Genomic DNA, 25,381 nt, shown 5'->3' on the forward strand with positions numbered 1-25,381 from the left:
TGGTTGAACTCCCGTATCGCGATACGTATTACCTAAGGTTATGGGCTGGTACGTTAGGTTCATACGCATCCCTATCGAGCCGAAAGTCACCGAATGCACACGAGGATCTTGCCCGATTACCTACCAAATGAACATTTCATCAGCGTACTACCCATTTATAAACATTTTAAGGTTATATATTGGTTATTGGTTTAGTCTATTTGAGTAAAATTATTCTGTGTTTGTAATTGGAAATTGGAACTTCATAATAGATTTAAAATTGTATTGTTTTTAAGTTGTCTATTAGTAAAGCAAAACAAACAAATCTTGTATTAATTTAAGATATACAGTGATCACCACAATTAATAACTAGATAAACAAATGACCTAGTTTCAGTAAAATTTTCAAATAAATATTACCAAACTATTTACATTATACTGGAATTCTGATGTAGGTACAATAATTTACAACTAAAAAGTAGGTATCAACAAAAATAAAAAAATTTTAACCTAAGGAAAAATAATATTTTTATATTTAAATAGAAGCAATTAAAACCATACAATTTCATCATTCATTTATCTTTTTTTACATTTGTATATTAATTGTATATTGTGTGAACATTGTTTTATTTTTTAATGTCAACGGAATTTAAAAATGACTTTACGATTTGCTTTACGTTGCGTTAAGGCAGTTACAAAAACTACCTATTTTAACATTTATCCTTTACGGCACGTTAGTTGCTTTACGTATACGGAGATGCGTACGTTACGTAGCAACAAAAACTCCCTATTATCCTACTCTGTCGTCGAGTATTTTAGATAGTTTGACAGTTCGAGCGGATGGCGACGAGAACTGGGCTCGGATTACGTACACTCGATACGCATCGTATCCGCCATGTTTTACCGTAGCGCCTTATGGGAAAAAATGGCGGATACGATTCGTATCGAGTGTTCGTAATCCGGGCCCAGGTCGTTTGTCTTCGGACGTGGATAATCCTGGTTCGAATCCCATACCAATCTTTACTTTGTTTATTTTTTATTTAATCAATATTGCGTTTGTTAGATATTATTACATCTCTAAAGTAAATCTATTCAAAGAAATATATAACAAATAAGAAAAACTGTGTAGGTACCTATAGATTTTTAAAAATATAAAAGCCAATGTTATTTTTTTAATAAGTTAATTGTAGAATAGTATAAAGTAATTGCTAAAAATATTCGTAAAAAATTACCAATAATTAATATCAACATAATGTACCATCGATTTATTAATTGAATCGGTCATTTCAAAAACAACATGAGTCACATATTCCTAATTTTACAGAAGAGCAAAGAAAACTAACTATATAGTCGAAAGGTGGATGAAATGGATGACATCAAAATTCAGAGTTATATTGTAGTTTTGTTCCTAATGTTTTTACTGGACTGGTGTCGTTTTTGCACACAACGTTTATCTTAAAGGAGTCTATTCCTCTCAAAAAGTTAGTTTCTGAAAATTGTGGACTTTGCTGTTTTTGAAATGACCGATTCAGTTATAAGTAATTAGACATTATTTTTATTTATGAAACTATTGTTACAATTTTTTAAAAAAGTAGAAGCAAAACAAACATTCACATCATTCGAATAAGGACGAATATATATTAATAACGAATAACTTTTATTTTACTATGCAGTTCACAAATTATGTATTCCAATATTAACTTACTATACATACCTACATTTATTATCTGCTAGATTTACTTAGGTCCATTTTTCAGATGTAAAAATATCTAATAAACGCAATATTGATTAAATAAAAATAAAAAAAGTAAAGTTGGTTATGGGATTCGAACCACGATTATCCACGTCCGAAGACCAAAGACCATTTCCCGTCACCACCCGCTCCAACTGTCAACATATATTACTCGATAAAGTGCGATATTCACGTCGTCGATATTCCCCTTAAATTAAAAAGAGACTACCGACCAAATAGGCTCATTTATCTCTGTCTCAACCGTCACCCATTTTAAGATCGCAGGGCGGAATCTAGAGTATTATATATCTATGCTCTTCCCATAAATTTTAAAACGCAAAAACCATACATAACCAAACCGTCAACCGTCCAAACCACAGCTGCGCTACAGCTGCCATATTGGATAATTTTTGACATGTCATTTGAACATCCAATCAGAACAAAGTTATAATGCGCATGCGCCGGGATCGTAGGTTTTAACATATAAAAATTCACCCTCATATCGCGCGTAAAGAAGTATTACTTCAATCATTTTTTGTTGATTATTACGATCATGGATCATACTAAACCACTTGCTTAATATTTTCAGCTATCACGGTCGAGCCAGTAACAGAACGTCCAGCATCTTGTTATCCGTCTCCTTGTGGTCCCAATTCGCAATGTAGAATACAAGAAAACACTCCAATATGTTCATGTTTGCCAGACTATCTAGGATCCCCACCAGAGTGCAGACCAGAGTGCGTGATAAGCACCGAATGCGAGAGTCAACATGCTTGTATCAATCAAAAATGTAGAGACCCTTGCCCGGGTTCTTGTGGAGTTAACGCCCAATGCCACGTCATCAACCATTTGCCAATTTGTACTTGTGCTGAAGGCCATACAGGTGATCCTTTTACGCAGTGTAATCTGATACCGAGACAGACAGAAAAACCGAGACCTCTGGACCCATGCAATCCTTCACCTTGTGGTCCTAATGCTGAATGTAACAATGGAATATGTACTTGTCTTTCTGAGTACATCGGAAACCCGTATGAGAGCTGTAGGCCAGAATGTGTTCTTAGTTCAGAGTGTCCAAGAGATAAGGCTTGTATCAAGAACAAGTGCCGTGATCCATGTCCAGGAACGTGTGGTCAAAATGCAAGATGTGACGTCATCAATCACATACCAGCTTGCTCCTGTCCTGATACACTCACAGGAGATCCATTTACTTTGTGTAGAACAATAGACGAGATCAAACCAAGAAAAGACACTTGCAGTCCTTCACCATGTGGACAAAACAGTCAATGTAAAATCATCAACGAGGTTGCGGTTTGTTCATGCTTGCAAGGCTACCAAGGAACTCCACCATCATGCAGACCGGAGTGTGTTGTAAGCTCTGAGTGTCCTCCTAACAGAGCTTGCGTTAACCAGAAATGCATTGATCCATGTCCAGGATCTTGTGGACTAAACGCAGCCTGTGAAGTACGAAACTACAGTCCAATTTGTAGTTGCAGAGAAGGATACACTGGCGATCCATTCCAGAGCTGTAGAGTAATCATTATTGAGCCGACACCTCCTACGCCAATTGATCCGTGCAGACCTTCTCCTTGTGGACCTAACTCTATTTGTAGAGCTACAGGAGACAGTCCATCATGCAGCTGCGCTCAAGGGTACATAGGTACACCTCCTAACTGCCGACCAGAATGTGTTATTAATCCTGACTGTCCTAGTACTCAGGCTTGTGTCAACAACAAGTGCAAAGATCCTTGTCCAGGCTCCTGTGGAGTAAACGCTGAATGCGTAGTCATTGCTCACACAGTCTCTTGTACGTGTATAGCAGGCTTCACAGGCAACGCATTCCTTCAATGCGTACCTCAACCTGAAGAAAAACCGAATCCTTGTGAACCTTCTCCTTGCGGACCAAATGCAGAATGTAGACAACGGAACGGAGCTGGTTCTTGTGTGTGTATCCAAGATTATTTCGGAAATCCCTATGAAGGATGCAAACCAGAATGTGTATTGAGTTCAGACTGTGCGACCAATAGGGCTTGTATCAGGAATAAGTGTGTAGATCCTTGTCCTGGAGTATGTGGACAAAATGCTGAATGTTCTGCAATTAACCATGTTCCGACCTGTAGTTGCGTAGACAACTTTGTTGGAGATCCATTTGTGAACTGTCATCCTGCTCCAAGTAAGTATTTTAAAATATTAATGGTTTCCTATATAATACAGTAAAACCTCTCAAGAACGGCCACTAAAAATTAAAGAACTATTGTGGAAAATAATTTCTTAATAGGAATGGTAACTTGATATTACAGTCCTCTATATTTCAAATTAACCTCTGCAGACTCACCACAAACTGATTTAAACATTATATTATGACGCTTGCTGAAACTTTCCATCCATCTATTTGATGCTGAAAAATTTTCCACCTTCAAACAGCACACTGCCTCAAGTCCGTTTTCTTTAAGTAGTGCTCCAGATATTGGAATGGCAAAATTATTTTTGGTTTTGCAAAACCAATCGTAGATGACTTGATCTTCCTCATTTTTTCTCCTTTCTCTTGTAGTTCCTTCTCCTATCAGGATGGCTATCATCACAGGCTGCTTCAGAGCAGCCGCCAGTCCGCTCTGAAAGGACCCACTGAGCTGCAACTATACCACTCTCTTAGGTTTCTCAGCCAGGAAATTCTTCTGCTACCTATGGATTATTTACCCTTAATTTTACCTTGCATTCTCTCTCTCTCTCTCTCCTGTCGTTTCCCCATTACTGAGGATCGTGATTTCTTCCAATATTCCTAACAATGTTTCTCCATTGGTCTCTATCTGCAGCTGCTCTAAGAGCTTCGCAGAATGAGTTTCCAGCTGAATGCTTTATTTGGTCAGACCATTTAGTTGGTGATCGTTCTCTTGGTCTTCTCCCCGGAACGTTTCCAGAAACAATTAATCTCTCCAAACTGTCGTCACCTCTGCGAACCACGTGACCAAAGAATTTCAGAATTCGTTGCAGACATATTGTGAACAGCCTTTTTTTAATATTGAGTTGGTTTAGAATGGAAACGTTTGTCCTATGAGCTGTCCAAGGTATGCGCAGCATTCTTCTCCAGCACCACATCTCAAAGGCATCAATTTTTTGGCGCTCGCATGCGCGAAGGGTTTAAGTCTCTGCTCCGTATAGAAATACTGAGAATACAAGGGCATTCACCAGTCTCATCTTGAAATTTTGAGAGATAGATCTGTCTTTCCAAACTTTAGTTAGGCGACTCATCGCATTTTTTGCCGTAGCAATACATCTCCGAACTTCTGCTTCACAGTTACCATCGTTAGTTATACTAGACCCGAGATAGACAAAGGTGTTTACTATCTGGTATTCCTGTAATATGTTAGTCAGTTGAATAGTGTCAAATCTGTCGACCACCATTATTTTTGTCTTAGCTTTATTGATTTTCAGACCAACTTTATTGCTTTCGTATTCAACTCTTCGCAGAAGATCAAACATTTCTTGCTCATTTGCTGCTATAAGTGTAGTGTCATCAGCAAATCTTAAATGGGAGATTTTCCTACCAGCTACTGTTACTCCACCGGCCCATCCTTCTAAAACCATCCTCATGACATGTTCACCATAAATGTTAAATAAGTCAGGTGACAACACGCATCCTTGTCTAACACCTCTCTCGGTCTTGAATTGGTTTGAGAACTTCTGATCTAGTCGTACTGTCGCTATATTAGACTGGTACAGATTTTTAATAAGTGTCACCAGGTGCATTGGTGCGCCCATTTCTATTAAAATTGACCACAGATTTATCCAGCTTACACAATCAAATGCCTTTTGGTAGTCAACGAAGCATATAATCATAGGTACTTGAAATTCTCTAGACTTTTCAATGAGTTGTCTTAGGTTCAGGATTTGTTCCCTTGTACCTTTACCCTTTACAAACCCCGCTTGTTCCTGAGGTATTTGGTAATGTAGATAGGGTTTTAATCCGTTTTTTGGTGATATGCAACAAGATTTTACTAGCATGTGTTATTAGTGACAGTGTGCGGTAGTTTTCACATCTGGTAGTAGTTCCTTTTTTGTGTAGTGGGATATAAATTGAGGTACACCAATCAGATGGCCATTTTCCTGAATTCCAAATAGCGACACAGATAGAATGGATGATATGACTTTTCAAAGTCTTTTTTACCACTGATGAAATAACTATTACAACTAAATATCAAAATGGTGACGAAATATGATTAATAAATGAGTAATTAACTTTGTATTTTACTTTCTACTTTGGTAATACCTTATTAATTATACAGGGTGTCCAGAAACTCTACCAACAGACGAAGACAGGAGATTCCTTAGATATTTTCAAGAATTTAACCCAATCCACCTAGTCCGAAAATGCTTCCTAAGGGAGCTAGAGCTATTTGAAGATGGCGTCTGGTAATTAGTTTTCCTTAAATATCTCTAGAACGCTTCTATTTAGAAAAACGAAAATTGATACACTTATTCATCTTCCAAAGATAAATCGATCCCATCCATTGCAAATTTGTCACCTAGTAACTGTAGTATTTCACATGGTATTGAATCAATGCCTGGGGATTTATTTCTCTTTAGTGATTTAATTACATCTTTGACTTCAGCGAGTAAGACAGTAGGTTCTCTAGGGTAGTCAGAAGGCCAATGATTTTCTGCTGATACCTCGTTATTTTTATATAGCTCGCCACAGTAGTTTCGCCATGTTTCCAATATTTCCTCAGTATCGGTCTTTAAATTACCTTCCTTATCTATTACAGACCACGTTTGAGGTTTAAATTCTCTGGTAAGGAGTTTGATCTTCTGGAATAAATCCCTCGGTTCATTTCGACAGCCTCTATCTCTGTGCATATTTGAGAGATGTAATCAGCCATGTAACAGAAAGAGCCATGGAAAGACAAATGCTGAACATTAAATTATCAGACAGGAAAAGAAACGAATGGATCCGTAACAAAACAAAAGTGAAAGACGTCTCTACCCAAGTAGCAAAGCTTAAATGGAAGTTCGCCGGACACACCCTACGGCAGAAGGATGAAAGATGGACTAAGATGGTAATACATTGGAGACCATGGAACCACAAACGAAAAAGGGGAAGGCCACAGATGCGATGGTCAGATGACCTGGAGAAACACACTGGGTTAAAATGGATGCAAATTGCCCAAGATAGAGAGGCATGGAAGAAGGAAGAGGAGGCCTATATCCAAGGATGGATGTTTAGGGCTGATTAGATAGATAGAATCAGCTTTATCTTTGCGGCACTGTTTTCTGATTTCTCTCGATAACGCTCTGTATTCATCGTTTGTTCCGTATCTAGTTTTATGTTGTTGCATTATGAGCCTTAATATCTCATATTTCGCACCTCTGGTAATGTGCCCTAAATATAAAGTTCTTTATCACCTCGCAATCGTTTTGTAGCCTTCTTAACACATCTGCATTTGTAACTCGTTGGATTCATGGTATTTTTTCAAAATTCTTCTAAAGCACCAGATCTCAAATGCTTCCAACTTCTTTATATTATCTACTTTTATTGTCCAGCTTTCCAACTTCTTCCAACTTCTTTAATATTCGGTACAACAAAGTCGAGAACACGTAGCATCTTAAGGCTCTTATCCTCAGCTCCAGAGGAAGGTCTCGATTTACAAACATTTTTTTTTTTTCATTTTTATAATATCGTTAATTTGAGTTTTTCCAACCCCATATATCCAAATTTCGTGAAATTAAACAATACTCTTCAGTTCATTTGGTCAAGGTGGCCGTAAATACCAGATCATAAATAAGGAAATCTAGATATAATCAATTTGGGAACTTTTGAAACTGGCAGTAAGTACGGGTGGCCGCTTTTGACAGGTGGCCGTTGACACAAGTTTTACTGTAATAGCTTAAGTAACTTCATCTACTATGCAAAGATATTAGTAACAATATTAACAAAAATAAATCTTGTTTTAGCTCCACCAGAACCAACAGAAACTGAACAACCTTGTTCACCAAGTCCTTGCGGTCCCAACAGCCAATGCAGAGAAGTAAACCACCAAGCTGTATGTTCCTGTCTTCCCGATTTCATTGGCTCCCCTCCCAACTGCAAACCCGAATGTGTTGTCAGCTCAGAGTGTCCACAAGATAGAGCGTGCCATAAATTCAGATGTGCCAACCCTTGTACCGGCTCTTGCGGTATCAGTGCCAATTGTCAAGTCATCAATCATGCCCCCATCTGTAGTTGTAAGGCTGGCTTCACCGGAGATCCATTTACTAGATGTTACGAAATCCCTCCTACACCTCCCAAACCAAAACCAGTCGAAAATCCCTGCATACAATCACCATGTGGACCAAATTCTGAATGTAGAGTCGTTAACGAGCAAGCTTCTTGTAGTTGCCTACCAAACTACTTTGGATCACCTCCAAATTGTAGACCTGAATGTTTGGTAAACACAGATTGTGCTTCCAACTTGGCTTGTATTACTGAAAAGTGTAGAGACCCATGCATAGGTTCCTGTGGATTTAACGCTGAATGTAGAGTCCAGAATCACATCCCCATATGTAGCTGCTTACCAGATTTTACAGGAGACTCATTTTCCGAATGTACTAGGATCATACCGACACCAAAACCAAAACCTGCTGATCCATGCAACCCATCTCCTTGTGGCCAAAATGCTGAGTGTAACAATGGAATTTGTACCTGTGTAACTCTCTACAGAGGAGATCCATATTTAGGATGTAGACCAGAATGCACCATGAATTCAGATTGTAGCCCTAGACAAGCTTGCAGCAACTTGAAGTGTATTGATCCTTGTCCGGGTACTTGCGGACAGAATGCTGTTTGTGACATTGTCAATCATATACCAACTTGTAGCTGTCCACCAGGCCAGGAAGGAGATCCATTTGTACAGTGCAGAACTAAGAGAATAGGTAAACATACATTTTTATCATTCTTTTTATTAAGAGACGTGTTCAGTTGAAACCCATTGAAAAAAATTATTTACAAATATATCTACAAATCGTTACCACTAAAATTAAGGTACATATCCCATTTTATCACCAATCGATGTGTACCCTGCTTAAAGAACTATCGTGGCTGTTGCTCGAAGAATTCTTTTACAAACTCACAAGGTGATAAATCGGGGCTATAGGGTGGATCTTCCATTTATATGGTTGTAAATTTTGTTTCACTTGTGTTACGTCAGTATAACGTTTACAAACATAACTAACATTGCAGAATGTCAGTTTAATGATTAACATTGTTTCCAAGGCTAACATAACCAAAGATGAGTTTCAATTGCACAAACGTTTATATTAATATTTTGTGGTTCGTTATACTGAATTTCCTTATTCTTTTAGAAATACCAATCAATCCTTGCCAACCTTCTCCATGCGGTCCAAACAGCGTGTGCAGAGTTAACAATGGTGTAGCTGTATGCTCATGCCAACCAGGTCTCATAGGAAGCCCTCCGTCTTGCCGACCAGAATGTGTCATTAGCGCTGAATGTCCTTTGAATCAAGCTTGCTTGAACCAGAAATGTGTGGACCCTTGTCCTGGAACTTGCGGAATCAGCGCCAAATGCCAAGTTATCAACCACAACCCCATCTGTAGCTGTATCCAAGGAAATACTGGAGATCCGTTTGTACGGTGCTATCCGGAACAAAAAGGTAAGGATTTTTAATATATTTTGTATTAATATAAGAAATTATATCTAAATTATGTCATCTAAACTGCTAGTGGTATACCATAGCACTCCATTAATTGCTTTCAAATGGTGCTATCTTTTCCTGCTCTAATCAGTTGTCTAATCATTGCCTAAGTAAGATTGTTTTCCATGCAAATCAATTTCAATTTATCTAATAAACTTTTCCTATGATTGCTGATTTAATTGCTCAGAAATCCCTTTTGGTTCGTTCTCCCAGCTGCCCCTCTCTGTATAATGGCACTACAGCCCAAATCGAGCTTTGACCTCCTCCAAACTATTCCTCCAACTTTTCTGGTACCGCGTCCATATTCTCTAGGTTAGCAAAATCCTCCAGCAAAATTTGCCACTTCTTCCTTCCACCTTTTTGGTGCTCTTAATTTTTTTTCTTGTACCCTGAATTTTATTATCTAGGGCTCTTTTCGACAATATTTCGGCCTCTATTCTCACTACATAATGAACCCCTCGAAGTCTTTGAAGTTAAATGAATTCTGAGACCGTCGTTTCTTTGAACAGTTGGTAGAGCTCATGGTTGTACCTGGATCTCTTTGCTTCGATTTTTGTTATAGGTTACAGAACACATGGACGAATGAAAAATAAGCTTTGTTTCCTTTTACTATTCTTCTTTGAATTTATTTTTCTTCTGCACCATACGTTCTTAATGAAACTCTCATAAATGTGAAACTTTATGCAGTTTCAATATCTCTAATTCATTTATGAGTGAGTCTCTTTACTCTAGTTCTTTCCTGTATTAGCTTTTTGTCGTTTGATATTCATTTCTTGTCCGGTCTCTTTTGCCCTTGTTTTAATTGTTAATATATTTCTCTCGCCTCTTCTGTTCTTCGAGACATAATGCTGATGTCATCGGCATAGGCGGTAATCTGAATTGATTTATTTGTTAGCAGATTTGCTCTTCTTATATCCAACTATCTTGTCACATATTCGAGTGACAGATTGAATAGTGTCAGTGCGAGCCCGTCTCCTTACTATAATTCGTTGACTATTGTTCTCAGTGTACTCTTTATTTTTTCGTGGTTTTCCCACTGATCTTCTTCTACTTAGGGAACTATTTCTCGACATCTTTTTATTTATTGTATACTCTACTTTATTTGTAATATTTGGCTTATGAGGTAGTTCCATTCTACTCTTCTGTTTCTTAATGTTCTCCACTTTGTATCGCCGTTGTATATCTGTACTTACAGCTCTGCACCATATTGTTTTACCATCGATTTTTCTAAGGGTTTTCATGTCTGCTGTTTCAAGCATTCTTTTTTTCCTCTTTGTATCAGGTGGTGTTTCTGACGCATATGTCATTATTGGTCTGATGGAGGTTTTACAAATTCTGCCTTCCATTTATTTGCTTTTACTAGTCAGATATCGTTTGTCAAAATGAAAAAGTTCCTATGCAGCCGGGACATAAATATAAACTTAAGAACAGGAATGTTAAGGGCTATGTTTTCTCCGTTCTGCTGTACGGCATGGAAGCTTGGACACTGAAAAAGATAAACATCAAAAACATTGAGGCATTCGAGATGTGGTGTTACAGGAGAATGTGGAAAATACCATGGACAGAAAGAGTAACATCAAGATGTTTTGCTAAATATGAAGGAATGCGAAGTCATAAAAACCATACAAACGAAAAAACTGGAATATCTAGGCCACATAATGAGAGGAGAAAAGTACTCTCTGCTAAGACTCATAATCCAAGGAAAAATCTCGGGAAAGAGAAATGTGGGACGTAGGAGGATTTCCTGGTTGCGAAATTTAAGGGAGTGATATGGGTGCAGTTCGATACAGTTGTTCAGAGCTTTAGCCAACAAAGTTAAGATTGCTGTGATAGTAGCCAACCTCCGATAGGAGACGGTACTGCAAGAAGAAGAATTCAGATATATTTTGGGGGGTGTTAAAAGTATAATTTGGTATAACTTGTGTCTATTGAGCCGTAGGCATTTGAAATCTATGAATATGTTGTGGAGGTCAATATCGTATTCCCACGATTTGTTTAAAATTTATCTTTTGTTCGAGTCTTATTTAACAGGTGCTTCTGATAAGTCCGTTTCGTTTGCAATTATTGTAGTCTTTTATTAGGGGGTTATTTATGTATACTTTTGGGGGTGTGCCGCTCACCTGATTAAATATTTTTGTAACTAAGATAATAACAATAATGCATTATTTTTGTTGCAGAGAAACCAGTGCCGTTAAATCCGTGCGATCCGAGCCCGTGCGGCCCGAACTCGGTCTGCCAAGTCCGCGGGGAAAGCCCGGCGTGCTCGTGTCTCGAGAACTACATCGGCTCCGCGCCGAACTGCCGACCCGAATGTACGATAAATCCCGAATGTTCGCGAACGCTCGCCTGTATCAACCAGAAGTGTCGCGATCCGTGTCCCGGTAGTTGCGGGTCTAACGCGTTGTGCAGTGTCATCAACCACAATCCAACTTGTACGTGTGTCAATGGTTTCACTGGGGATCCATTCCAGGGCTGTGTTCCAGCGCCAGGTAGGATTTTTTTTAATTTCGATGTTTTTGCTTAGAATTTGCATGTCTGAAAGTGAGGAACAGTAGCGAAAGAAGAGAGAAGATTGCAGCAGATCGCTAGTTCGTCGAGGAGATGCATGATAGGTTTTTAAAATTATCTATTCTAAATTATCATAATGAAAAAACTTAATTTAATGAAATCTAACTTAACTTAAACCGATACGGTTTTATAAAGAAAAATTGTTTGTTAACTTATTTACTTGCAGATTCAATTGATTTACAAAACTCTAAAATAATTTATCTTATTAAATATTATTCTTAATCAGTCTTAGAACAAAAATATATAAATTAAAAATCATAGAACATCAAATAAGACGGTTAAAATTTAGGTATCGACATCGAGATAAAAGAAGAAGAAGAACCAGCAGCGCTCCTACTGTTTCTTACGCAGACTGTATAATTCATTAAAAAGTACCAATATATTTGTATTATTCAATATAACATGAACATTCAGTTTGACTTCAAAAACAATATGACTTAGGATCTTTGAAGGTTCTGAATGAAACAATTGAATGAAAAGTTTCCCTATTTTCTAACCGTCCCTTTATTACTTTTTGAGTTTTGTTTCTTTAATTACTCTTGCATTTCCATCTGTTTACTTATATTGATTGTATAGAGCCACAGAGAAGAATTATAATTTATGTTGAGGAGAAAATTTAATATCTGGGAGTACTTCTACAAAAACCAGACAGACAGAAGAAGATTCCTTTAGCCCAGCCTTTTCAATAAAGCCTATTGTGATATTTCTACGAAGCCGTAGGGCTCGGGTTGATAATGTTCAAACGTATTAATCCTTAGCCTATCCCACTCTGGGCAGTTATACATAACGTGTTCCGAAGTCTTATCATCAGCCTGGCAAAACATGCAGTACAGAGAAATCTCTATAGCATAATTTTCTGCTTGGAAGATAATAAAGTGCTTATATAGGCTTTTACTAAGGCTTAGCCTTGGTTTCCCTCCGTATACCCCAACTCCAACCCATTCATCTATTTTAGAGCCGTCTTTATACCAGCATTCTTCTTCTTCATGTACCATGTCCTTTCAGAACGTTGGTTACCATCATAGCTATCCTAATTTTATTCACTGCCACCCTAAATAGCATGCTTGCATCAACACCATACCAATCTCGGAAGTTCTTCAACCATGAGGTTCTTCTTCGTCCTGGACCGCGTTTGCCTGCTATTTTTCCTTGCATAATATTTTGTAGCAACCTATATTTGGGACCTCTCATTACATGTCCGAAGTACTCCAGCTTTCTCTGCTTGATGCTTTTTATGATCTCAGTAGTCTTGCTGAGACGTTTTAGTATTGTGGAGTTTCGAATCTTCTCTACCCAGGAAACTTTTAAAATTCTTCTATAGCACCACATTTCGAAAGCCTCAAGGCGATTTAGATCAATTTTATTTACAGTCCAGGACTCGACACCATAAAGTAAGATCGAGAACACGTAGCAGCGAAGTAGACGGATCCTCAATGCCAATTTTAGGTCTCTGTTACATAACACCTTGGATATCCTTCTAAAAGCGGCTCTAGCCTGCTCTATCCTAGATCTAATTTCGTCGTGACTTTCTGCGTTACAATTTAGTTGCTGTCCAAGGTAAACGATTTTATCAACTTGCTCAAGCTTGGTATAATTTACATATATAGACGGTTTTATATGCTGCTGTTTACTTATTACGAGTATTTTGGTTTTCCGTATGTTCAGATCCAGACCTGCCTCCCTACAACTCTCAACGACACTATCGAGTAGTGTTTGCAGATCTTCTTTACTAGAAGCTAGGAGTACTGTATCGTCCGCATATCGCAATATTGATGACTTCACCGTTCACAAGTATTCCCTCTTGTTTTTCGGAAAGAGCTTTTCTGAAAATTCTTTCGGAGTAAACGTTGAACGAACCAGCATTGATCTGCCATTATGAGATCCATTTGTTCAACTCCCATTCGTCCCTTCCTGGAAAGAGGATGGTAAACCACAGGAGAGGGGAGAAGACACTCCCCTGTGGATACAATAGTATAAAATAGTGGATATCCCTTTAGATACTACTGCATCATAAAGATAATTTGGTGCAATATTAAATGCGCCTTCTATATATACAGAGGCGGTTAATGCAATATCTCCATTATTAATGGAGTGTTTGATTTTATGAACTACTCCGTCGAGTGCTGTTTCTGTTGATTTTCGTTCTAGATATGCATGATGGTTGCCATTAAGTGGATTATTCGTCAGTGGCTCTCCTTTATATGTCTATCAAGATTTTTTCCATTGTCTTCAACAGAAATGATGCAAGATATTTTGTGTATTTACATAACCCATAGAGTTGTCCAAGTCTTTGGTATTTAACCTAGTGCTATGCTAGCCCTAAAGAATAAATATTCCGTCCTCCCCTCCTTTTCGCTCTTCTTATCTCTATTGTATTCAGTAAGAGTTTTCCCTCTCTCCAATTCTTTGGATTTATTCGATAGAATTTTTACTTCTTATCTCAGTTTTCTCAGTTTTCTGCTCCACCAAAGCGTTTGTCTTTTAGTCGTCTTGGTTTTGATTGGGCAGTTCTCCTTGTATGATGATCAATATAAGAGTATTATAAGACTAAATAACAACTGAAAAAATTTGCAATATATTGGTATTTTTTTATTTTTTTTTATGTTTTGCATGCTGAGTTAGATTTTAGAAAAGTTTTTCGTATTTTAAAGATGTACTTAAAATGGTATATTTAAGATCCAGATACATAAACTGCATAGTATTGATGAATTTTTAATAAAATAATGAAGAAAGATGTTTGCTATAAAGTCAAGGTATCTACAGTGCACAGATTCTAAAGGTGTCGGTGGAGGATGGCGTCTATGCGCAGTATTCTAGTCGTTATATGAGAGAGAAAGTATTCAAAATAATGAAATAACAAATTTTGTATTACTTGATATTTCATTATTTCGAATAATTTCTCTCTCATATACCGACTATATTACTGCGCATAGACACCATCCTTCATAGGCACCTTTAGAATCTGTGCACTGTATGTAGTGCTACTCTCATCAATAAATGCTTGCACAATATTTAAAACACGAAAAACTTAAACACGATATAGTTAGCTTGCATGGCTGTATATACTAATGCTTTATCTGCACGACGGGGATTAAAAAGGTAAGGAATATCCCCCACCGATAACAAGGAGCTTCAAGGCAGCCTGATACCTATTGCAATCCACATGCTAAAGCCAAAACAACCCCCACCCACCCCAAACAAACTATAACACTGCGCTTAATAAAATTGGTTCACGAGCGTATAAGCCGACTACCCCCCTTACCCCACTCAACAAAGTGATAAAATAATAGCTTGCCCGGTGTACCCTACCCTGCCTCAAATAAAAACCAAAAAGCTTGTTTCGTAAAAGAATTATAGTCACTATACGGTTAACCCCCGAAATTATACCCTAAACAAAAACTTTTTTACCAAACAAGCCCATAAGTTATAACCACAAATATGCTTACCCACCCCTGCCCCAACAACAGCTAATTAAACCCCCTTGAAAAATTGGTGATAAAATGCTTACTTCCCCCACAAAACAACAGCTAATGTGCGGTCACAATATAATGCTTACCCCGACAATAAGGTTTTCCCTGAACTTAAAAACAGCTTATAAACTATAGTCCCTAAACTGGTGAATAAATGCTTATCCTTGCCCTAATAAAGAGTGAAAACAGCCAATAAATGCTTACAAGTGGTCGAATTTGTGCGGTTAATAAATGCAATGATAAATTTACATGGTACTCACTAGCTTTAGAGCACAAAATAATCCCTTAATCGAATTTAAACAACAAGATGGCAACTGCAGCTTTTCGCTTACCACGGTTTGACCTAACACCTTTGATTACACATTCTAATTCCCTGTTTCGTTATTATAGCCATCATACCTCGTCCTGAAACAATAAATCCCTGCGTACCATCACCGTGTGGTACCAACGCTATCTGTAGGGAAAGAAATGGAGTTGGTTCATGCCTTTGTCCCCCCGATTATCTTGGAAATCCCTATGAAGCCTGTAGACCTGAATGCGTCCAAAGCTCGGAATGCCCCTCCAATAAAGCTTGCGTCAGGAACAAATGTCTTGACCCCTGTCCTGGTACCTGCGGTCAAAATGCCCTATGTCAAGTCATTAACCATAGCCCCAGTTGTAGATGCTTCGAAGAATACACCGGAGATCCATTTACCAACTGCGTTCTGCTGACAAGACAACGTAAGATATGACTTGTTATTTTAATTACCCTAAAAATCTAACTAATCCTTGATATTTAGCAACTGAAGTAAAACAACCTTGCCAACCTTCCCCCTGTGGACCCAATAGTCAGTGTAAGGAAGTCAACGACCAAGCAGTGTGCTCTTGTTTGCCAAACTATATTGGTTCCCCACCAGGATGTCGACCAGAATGTTTGGTGAGCTCAGAATGTCCAGCAAATCAAGCCTGCATTAATCAAAAATGTGCTGACCCATGTATTGGAACCTGCGGATTGAACACCAAATGCCAAGTTATCAACCACAGTCCAATATGTAGCTGTCAGACTAGCTATTTAGGAGATCCCTTCACAAGATGTTATCCTCCTCCTCGTAAGTTTGTTTCGAAAATAACTAATAACCAAAATTCAGGAAGTGAAAAAATAGTATATCAAAATATGTAAAATGTATTTTTATTTCCTTAGCTAAGTAAGCGCTTTCGACAAAATTGCCGTCATCGGTGCTAATGATGGTCAACAGAAGGTAAAAGTACCACTACTTAAGGTTGTGTTCATGAGCATCTTAATAGCATCTAGTTGTATTACAATTTTTTATTTAATCATGTTATGCACTATAGTTGTTTTCTGAACAACCCCCAAAAGAAAAAAAACGGCCATAGAAACGTTAAAAACACATTAAATTTTTTTTATGACATTGGTTTATCATCCAACTATCTTGGCCGAGGAGAAACAGCTGACTAGATTAGGTTTCTCCTCGGCCAAGATGGATGGTGATACACCCACCCCATGAAAAAAGTTTTAATGTATCTGTAACGTTTCGTGGCCATTTTCCTGTTTTTTTTTTATTTGGTGTTGTAGGGAAGACAACTATAGTGCCTACATGATTAAAAAAATATAATACAAACGGATAGTATTAAGATGCTCATGCACATAACCTCATGAAGTGGTACTTTTACCTTCTACTGATCATTAGCTCCGATGATGACAATGTTGTCAAAAAAGTTTATCTAAGGAAATAAAAAATAATTTTTACACACTTGGTTATTCTATTTTTTAGATTCCTTGATTCATTCAATTGTCAAGTGACTCATTCAGTCTTTCAACCAATAATCAAAAGACTAATATATACGTTTCTGTACTTATAGCTCCGGTAGTTACTGAAATTACAACTGTAGTACATCCATGCACTCCATCACCTTGTGGTCCAAACTCCCAATGTAGAGAAATCAGTAACTTACCTTCATGTTCCTGTCTACCAGAGTTTATAGGTGCTCCTCCAAACTGCAGACCAGAATGTAGCATTCATTCCGAATGCTCCAGCAATTTGGCTTGTATAAGACGAAAGTGCATTGATCCTTGTCCTGGTGCCTGTGGTCTTAACGCAGTCTGCAACGTTTTCAATTACCACGCAACATGTTCCTGCCCATCTGATATGACTGGAGATCCATTCAACAATTGCTTCCCTAAACCTCCTGAACCTGTACCTGCAGTTACAGTCAATGATCCTTGTAATCCTTCACCTTGTGGAGCCAATGCACTATGCGAAGGAAACGGAAGGTGCGCTTGCATCCAGGATTACCAAGGTGATCCTTACAGAGGTTGCAGACCAGAGTGTGTTGTGAATAATGATTGTCCAAGGGAAAGATCTTGTATCAGGAGGAAATGCGTGGACCCTTGTATTGGAACCTGTGCTAGCACTGGAATTTGTCAAGTCATTAATCATATTCCAATGTGCAGTTGTCCACCAGGATCTACTGGAAATGCCTTCGTAGCTTGCCGTACGATTGAAAGTATGTATTATTGTCAAAATCTGGTTAAACCTCTCTTGAATCATGTATGTTGTTGAAATCTTTCAATATGTAGTGCAAAGTACTACATACTTAAAGCTCATACTAGTGATTTCACTAACGGTTATTCAGTCACCGTGATTTATAAATCACCGATAAATACCGGTCTTTGCTAACTTCGATAACCGTGACCAGTGACTAACTTTATGAGATATCAATTTTACGGTAACGTTCTCACAAAACGTGTTTATATAGGGTATCCCAAAAGTAGCGGAATGGTCAAATATTTCGCGAAATAAACATCGGATCGAAAAACTGAAAAATACGTGTTCAATAATTTTCAAAAATCTATAGAACGATACCAAACAAGACCCCTCATTCCACACCGTAGACGTGGGGTGTGGGGTAACTCTAAAATCTTAAATAGGAATCCCCGTTTTTTATTGCCGTTTTGGATTCCTCATGGAAGAATAAGTAAAATTTATTCGAAACATTTTTTAGATGGTTGATAGATGGCGCTAATAAATCGTATTTTTCCGATTATAGCGCCATCCATCAACAATTCTAAAATATGTTTCGAGTAAATATTACATATTTTTTTATGACAAATCCAAATCTGTAATAAAAAATGGGGGATTACTATGTAAGATTTTAAAGTTACCGCCCACTCCACCTCCAGAGGGTGAGGTGATGGGTCATGCTTGGTGTTATTAGATAGATTTTTGAAAATTATTAAACTTGTATTTTTTGGTTTTTCATGTGGAAGTGTATTTCTCGAGATATTAGACCGTTTCTATAATTTATCTATGGTATCACGATAAATTGTTTTTTCAGATTATAGCGCCATCTGTCTAAAATTCGAAAAATGTCTTGAATAAAAGTTGCTTACGTTTACGTAAGGAATCAAAATCTTCAATAAAAATCGAGGGTTTCTTTTTAAGATTTTAAAGTTACTTCCCACCCGACCTCGAGGGGGAGGAGTGGGAGACCATGTTTGGTGTCATTTGATAGATTTTTGAAAATTATTGAACACTTATTTTTCAGTTTTTTGATCCGATGTTCATTTCGCGAAATATTCGACCGTTCTGCTACTTTTGGGACACCCTGTATAATAAATATTACGATATTCTCCATTTGAGAACACGACTTTTTAAACCGGCGAAATACTAGGTATTTTATGTTATTATCTACTGATATTATTTCTCTTTTTAAAAGAATTATTATTAATTAGACCATCTAGTAACGTTAGTTAAACATATTTCATGGCAATATGTTGTTATAGTACTACCATTGTTTAAAAATAAATGATACTACCTAATCGCAATGGTATTGTTTAGTTTTCTACCTGTGTTTAGTGACTACCTGTTACTTACATAAAATAACGGTGATCATGGTCACCGTTTAAAATCACCGTTATTTAAAAATCGCGGTCACTGATCACGGTGTGATTTAAAAATCGCCACTTTCACCATCACTACCTCATACGGTACAACATAAAAGGTTTAATTGAGATAATTAGCCAGAAAGTCTCGATTAACAAGCAAATATTAATCAATATTAATTTTTAGTTCCTCAAAACTTAAATCCATGCAACCCTACACCATGTGGTCCTAACAGTCAATGTAGAGAAATCAATCAACAAGCTGTATGCTCTTGTTTACCTGGATATGTAGGATCACCACCTATCTGTAGACCAGAATGTGTTTCCAGCTCAGAATGTAGCCTATTGAATGCTTGTATTAATCAGAAATGTGTTGACCCATGTCCAGGGACATGTGGTATAGGTGCCAAATGTCAAGTTATCAACCATAACCCGATATGTACTTGCCCAGGTGATTTCATCGGTGATCCGTTTACAAGGTGTTTCCCAAAACGTAAGGATGCTTTAATATGTATAAAGAATAGGCAGAATAATAGATGAATCAGCTAAGTTTACTCCTTGGTTAGATATTGCTTAGTTACGTCTAAAAATGGAACGAGAAAGGGACCAAAATATAGTGGTCAAAAATTTTTAATTAAGGTCTTGGCTGATTCATTGCTCTGCTCAGCTGTATAAACAGTATGAACACTAATATTTATATTTTAAACTCTTTCCCATTTTTTTAGCAATAGAAGCTGTTGTTCCAACCAACCCATGCCAACCTTCCCCTTGTGGACCAAATTCAGAATGTCGTGAAATAAACGATTCACCATCTTGTTCTTGTAAACCAGAATTTAGAGGTACCCCACCCAACTGCAAACCTGAATGTATCAGCAGTAGCGAATGCCCAACAAATTTAGCCTGTATCAATCAAAAATGTAAGAACCCCTGTGAAGGTATCTGTGGCATCAATGCCGAGTGTCGCGTAGTCAGTCATATTCCCAACTGCGTCTGTTTGGCTGGTTTTGAAGGAGATCCATTCAGTCAATGTTCTGAGATAAGATTGCAAATCACAGAGATCCTAAATCCATGCAATCCGACACCTTGCGGACTCAACGCTGAATGCAGAGAGAGGAACGGAGCTGGAGCATGTGTCTGCTTGCCTGATTTTACTGGAAATCCTTACGAAGGTTGCAGGCCAGAGTGTCTGATCAATTCTGATTGTGCTTCAAATAGGGCTTGCCTTAGAAACAAATGTATTGATCCTTGTCCAGGTACTTGTGCCTCAAACGCCTTCTGCAATGTTATAAATCACCTTCCAACTTGTACTTGCAACCAAGGATATTCAGGAGATCCTTTCAGATTCTGCAGCTTAATTCCAGAAAGTAAGAAATCTACCATCTTATGTTTTAACAAAGCGCTATATAAATATCTTATTTTAGCTACTGTAGTTGTACCATCCAACCCGTGCCAACCATCTCCTTGTGGACCAAATAGTCAATGTAGGGAAGTTAACAGTCAAGCTGTCTGTTCTTGCTTGCCAGAGTATTCTGGTAGTCCTCCAAATTGTAGACCAGAATGTACGATCAGTTCAGAATGTCCTCAAGATAAGGCTTGCTTGAATAAAAAGTGTGTTGACCCTTGTCCTGGAACATGTGGTTTAAATTCCAGTTGTAGAGTCATTAACCACAGTCCACTATGTAGTTGTAAGTCAGGATTTACTGGAGATCCATTTACTAGATGTTATGTTGTTGAACGTAAGTTTAGCTATTTACCTTATTAAAACAGACCATTAATTGATTTCGATTTTTTAGCTAATATAGACATCATTCCTGAAGTAATAAATCCCTGTGTTCCTTCACCTTGTGGTCCATACAGCAACTGTAGAGAAATAAATAATCTCCCATCATGCTCTTGTTCAACTGGATATATCGGTACCCCACCAAACTGTAGACCAGAATGCTTACTAAACTCAGAATGTGCCAGCAACCTGGCTTGTATTAAAGAAAAGTGCAGGGATCCATGCTCAGGATCATGTGGTAGCGGAGCTCTTTGCAATGTTATTAATCATACTCCAATATGTACATGTCCTGAAGGCTTCACCGGAGATCCATTTACTTATTGCCAAATAAAACCAACTAGTGTAACAGTGGTTGAGACTGATCCATGCAATCCGACCCCTTGTGGTCCAAATGCTGAATGTAATAATGGTATATGCACTTGTATTCCTGAATACCACGGAGATCCTTATAGTGGTTGTAGACCTGAATGTACATTAAGCCAAGATTGTCCTAGAGACAGAGCCTGCGTCAGGAATAAATGTGTAGATCCATGTATAGGAACCTGTGGAAGCAACGCTGTTTGTTCAGTCGTAAATCATATTCCAACATGCTCATGTTCTGAGGGATACGAAGGCAATGCCTTTACGATATGTCAAATCATCAGAGGTAATTACATATTTTTCTGTTTCCTTTTCATAGGTACAATAACTTCATATATTCGTTTTAGTCGAAGTTCCAAAGAATCCCTGCAACCCAACACCATGTGGTCCAAATAGTCAATGTAGGGAAATTAATGGGCAATCTGTTTGTTCCTGTGTTCCCGGATTTTTAGGTACACCTCCATCTTGTAGACCAGAATGCGTAACTAGCTCAGAATGTCTTCTAACTCAGGCTTGTGTTAATCAGAAATGTATAGAACCCTGTGCTGGTACTTGTGGTATCAATGCTCTTTGCCAAGTAAGAAACCACAACCCGATTTGTAGTTGTCCAAGTGGATATTCTGGTGATCCATTTACTAGATGTACAATTATAGGTAACTAAATAACCAATTATTACAATAGTACAAAACTGAAATTTACTTTTTCTAGTTATTGAACCGGATGTTTTTGAACAAGAAAATCCTTGTCAGCCTTCACCTTGTGGTGCCAATGCTGAATGTAGAGTACATGCAAATTCACCTTCACCGTCTTGCTCTTGTCTGCCAGAATTCATAGGAACTCCACCAAACTGTAGACCTGAATGTATCAGCAGCTCCGAATGTTCCAATCACTTAGCCTGTATAAACAGAAAATGCAAAGATCCTTGCGTAGGAGTATGTGGCCAAAACGCCGAATGTAGAGTTGTCAGCCACACACCCAACTGTATTTGTAGTCCTGGCTATTACGGAGATCCCTTCACTCTTTGCAGCGTTCAACAAGCTGTGGAAATTCTTAATCCTTGTGAACCTTCTCCATGTGGTTCTAACGCTGTCTGCAAAGAACGGAATGGTGCTGGATCTTGTGTATGTCTACAAGATTACTTCGGAGATCCATACAAAGGATGTAGACCTGAGTGCTCCATCAGCTCAGACTGTCCTTCGAATAGAGCGTGTGTTAATAGTAGATGTAAGGACCCCTGTCCGGGTACATGTGCACCCAATGCTGAATGCCAAGTTATCAATCATCTACCATCATGTAACTGTCCCTCTGGGTTTACAGGAGATCCATACCAATTCTGTCACGTAATACAAATAAGTAAGTTTTTTAAATGTCTTTCTTAAACGCGCTATGTACCTACGGGACAACACTAATATTTTTTCCACAGATCTTAGGAAAAATTAAGGATTTTAACGTAAAGAACGGGCCATTTTGACGTTTTTTTCTCTAAATCTGGGGACATTTGGTCTGCTGTATTTGATTACGTAATTGTACCCTATCATTATTATTATCCGTTTTGAGTCCACTGCCGAACATAGGCCTCCCGTAAATTATTCCATTACATCCGATCTTGAGCACTCTATATCCAGTTGTGCTGGATTCGCTTGATGTTATCCGACCACCTTGTTAAAGGACGTTCTCGATTACGATATCATGTCTAGGTCTCCCTTCTAAAATTCTCTTGGTTCATCTTCCATCTTTGAATCTGGCAACATCTACCAACCAGTTATATTTTAGCGTTGTAACTGCAGAACACCAGTTTCTCTCCTAACTATGTTATTTGAAACTCTATCTTTTAGGGATATATTCAACATTTCTAAGGGTCAATGTTTCTGCTCCATACGTCAAAACCAGAAGTACATACTGATCAAAGACCATCCTTTTCAAGCACATGCGAATATCAGATATAAAGACTCCACTCAGTTTTTCATAGGCCGTCCATGCCAGTTATAGTCTCCTGTTAACACTGTTGTTTGATTATTTCTTTCTAATTTAATCTCGTGTTCCATATTTATAGGTATACACTTGTTCAATTTTCGTGCCATTAGTTGAGATGCTTTTGGCCAGTACAAGATTGTATCCAATATCCCCTTCACTTTCCAATAACGTCTCGTACGTCACGATCTGACGAGCTATGCTACCTTCACCAAAGAAAGCTGAAAAAATGAGCAGAATAATCATTAGAAAACTTTTTAAACGTTTTCCTAGATCTAGGAAAACAAAGTTAAAATGACCAGTCTCTGCATCAAAATGACACGTTTTTTACGCTAAAATGCCTCATTTTTACATAAATCTGGGGAAAAAATATTATTGTGGTCCCATAGACTCTTGCTGATCATATCTAATCAATCATCTATGACTTTTAGTTGAAGTAGAAACTCCAAAACAACCGTGCAAACCTTCCCCTTGTGGACCAAACAGTCAATGTCGGGAAGTCAACAGTCAAGCAGTATGTTCTTGTCTACCAAATTACATAGGAGCTCCTCCAGGCTGCAGACCAGAATGTACAGTCAGCTCAGAATGTACATCTGATAAAGCATGTCAGAATCAGAAATGTGTTGATCCATGTCCAGGTACCTGTGGTCTTAATGCTAGGTGTTTGGTCATTCACCATGCTCCCATATGTAGTTGTTTGTCAGAATTCACAGGAGATCCATTTACAAGATGTTACTCCTTACCACGTAAGACTCTTTACACAATTTTCCTTGAAAACCCATTTTAATATCTCATATTTTAGCACCAGTTGCAGTCATAGAACCTGAGATAATCAATCCATGTGTCCCTTCACCATGCGGACCCAACTCAGAATGTAAACAGATAGGATCTTCTCCAGCTTGTTCATGTCTACCAAACTTTATGGGTAGTCCTCCTAACTGTAGACCAGAATGTAGCGTAAACTCAGATTGTACCAGCAATTTTGCTTGCATAAACCAGAAATGCAAAGACCCTTGTCCTGGGTCTTGTGGACAAGACGCTAGATGTACTGTGTTTAGTCATACTCCAATTTGTAATTGTCCAGAAGGGTATTCTGGGGATCCATTCAGTTATTGCAGAATTCTACCACCTACAAGTACGTACCAATATGCTTCCGTACTTAAAATATTGGATAATACTCCAGGGAAATAAGGCAAAAATATACCATGTTCGAGACATTTGAGCAGCCAGGTTGCAAATGGGTTTTTTGGTACTGTATGCCTATGGTTTATTTTTTAAACCAAGAGGAGTGATTCAAATTTACCGCGCTGTAATTGTTTATTGTTTGTAATTGGTCCAACCGCAGGCAAGTTTACTTCACTGTTATAAAATTTTGACACTAATGACATTTATCAAATTTTAACACAATTGGCATTTCATAGGTTAATTAAGTTATATCGGCGATTTTTTTGTATTTTCTGCGTTATTCCTTGAATTTTTAGATTTTTAATCTGCTTTTATACTTATAAAAAGCAGTTGTTTTTAGAACTCTTTAGCGACGTATTAATATAATATAATATTTATGGATTACCGTCGAGGTAAGGATGATCAACCAAAAAAGAAGATGAATTTGGTGATTATTCTAGTGACTTTCTTGGGTGTGAATCTGTCTTTTTAGTTTACTCCTCCTGGTTAAAAAATAAACCATAATACATTATAAATACAAAAATGGCCGTCACAGTTCAGACGACAATTTTAGTTATTAACAAATAAGATTCAAAAATGGCAGGTTTTTCGTTTAAATCGCTGCAGGTAAAAACTGTGTAATTAAATATCTTATTTCGAATATTTATCCTTTAGTAGATGGGCAAAGGTTTAAAATGGCAATTTTGGAATTTTAGTCTGATCATTTGTTGCTTCGGAAATTGCAAAATAAAACTAAAATTTTAAAAATCAAAAATTTGCGGAAAAACTTTT

The 25,381-nt window shown here is 37.8% G+C and overlaps 1 protein-coding gene across 30 annotated transcripts in view; it reads left to right on the forward strand.

The window, feature by feature from the left end:
• Positions 1–25,381, forward strand: part of LOC114327495 (uncharacterized) — a 677,364-nt gene that overhangs the window by 546,897 nt on the left and 105,086 nt on the right. For 24 of the 30 annotated variants that reach the window (XM_050648891.1, XM_050648865.1, XM_050648867.1 and 21 more), the window contains 14 exons: positions 2,300–3,880; positions 7,657–8,613; positions 9,043–9,351; positions 11,571–11,882; positions 15,822–16,151; positions 16,211–16,519; positions 17,292–17,936; positions 19,502–19,807; positions 20,040–21,050; positions 21,108–21,740; positions 21,802–22,107; positions 22,163–22,807; positions 23,857–24,171; positions 24,228–24,560. In XM_050648891.1, the coding sequence (XP_050504848.1) occupies positions 2,300–3,880; positions 7,657–8,613; positions 9,043–9,351; positions 11,571–11,882; positions 15,822–16,151; positions 16,211–16,519; positions 17,292–17,936; positions 19,502–19,807; positions 20,040–21,050; positions 21,108–21,740; positions 21,802–22,107; positions 22,163–22,807; positions 23,857–24,171; positions 24,228–24,560 (7,992 nt within the window). The remainder of the gene's footprint in view (positions 1–2,299; positions 3,881–7,656; positions 8,614–9,042; positions 9,352–11,570; positions 11,883–15,821; positions 16,152–16,210; positions 16,520–17,291; positions 17,937–19,501; positions 19,808–20,039; positions 21,051–21,107; positions 21,741–21,801; positions 22,108–22,162; positions 22,808–23,856; positions 24,172–24,227; positions 24,561–25,381) is intronic. The other 6 variants (XM_050648868.1, XM_050648887.1, XM_050648888.1 and 3 more) reach the window with 2 other exon arrangements.

Source organism: Diabrotica virgifera, chromosome 4, assembly GCF_917563875.1.
Source record: "Diabrotica virgifera virgifera chromosome 4, PGI_DIABVI_V3a".
NCBI classification, from domain to species: Eukaryota; Metazoa; Arthropoda; class Insecta; order Coleoptera; family Chrysomelidae; genus Diabrotica; species Diabrotica virgifera.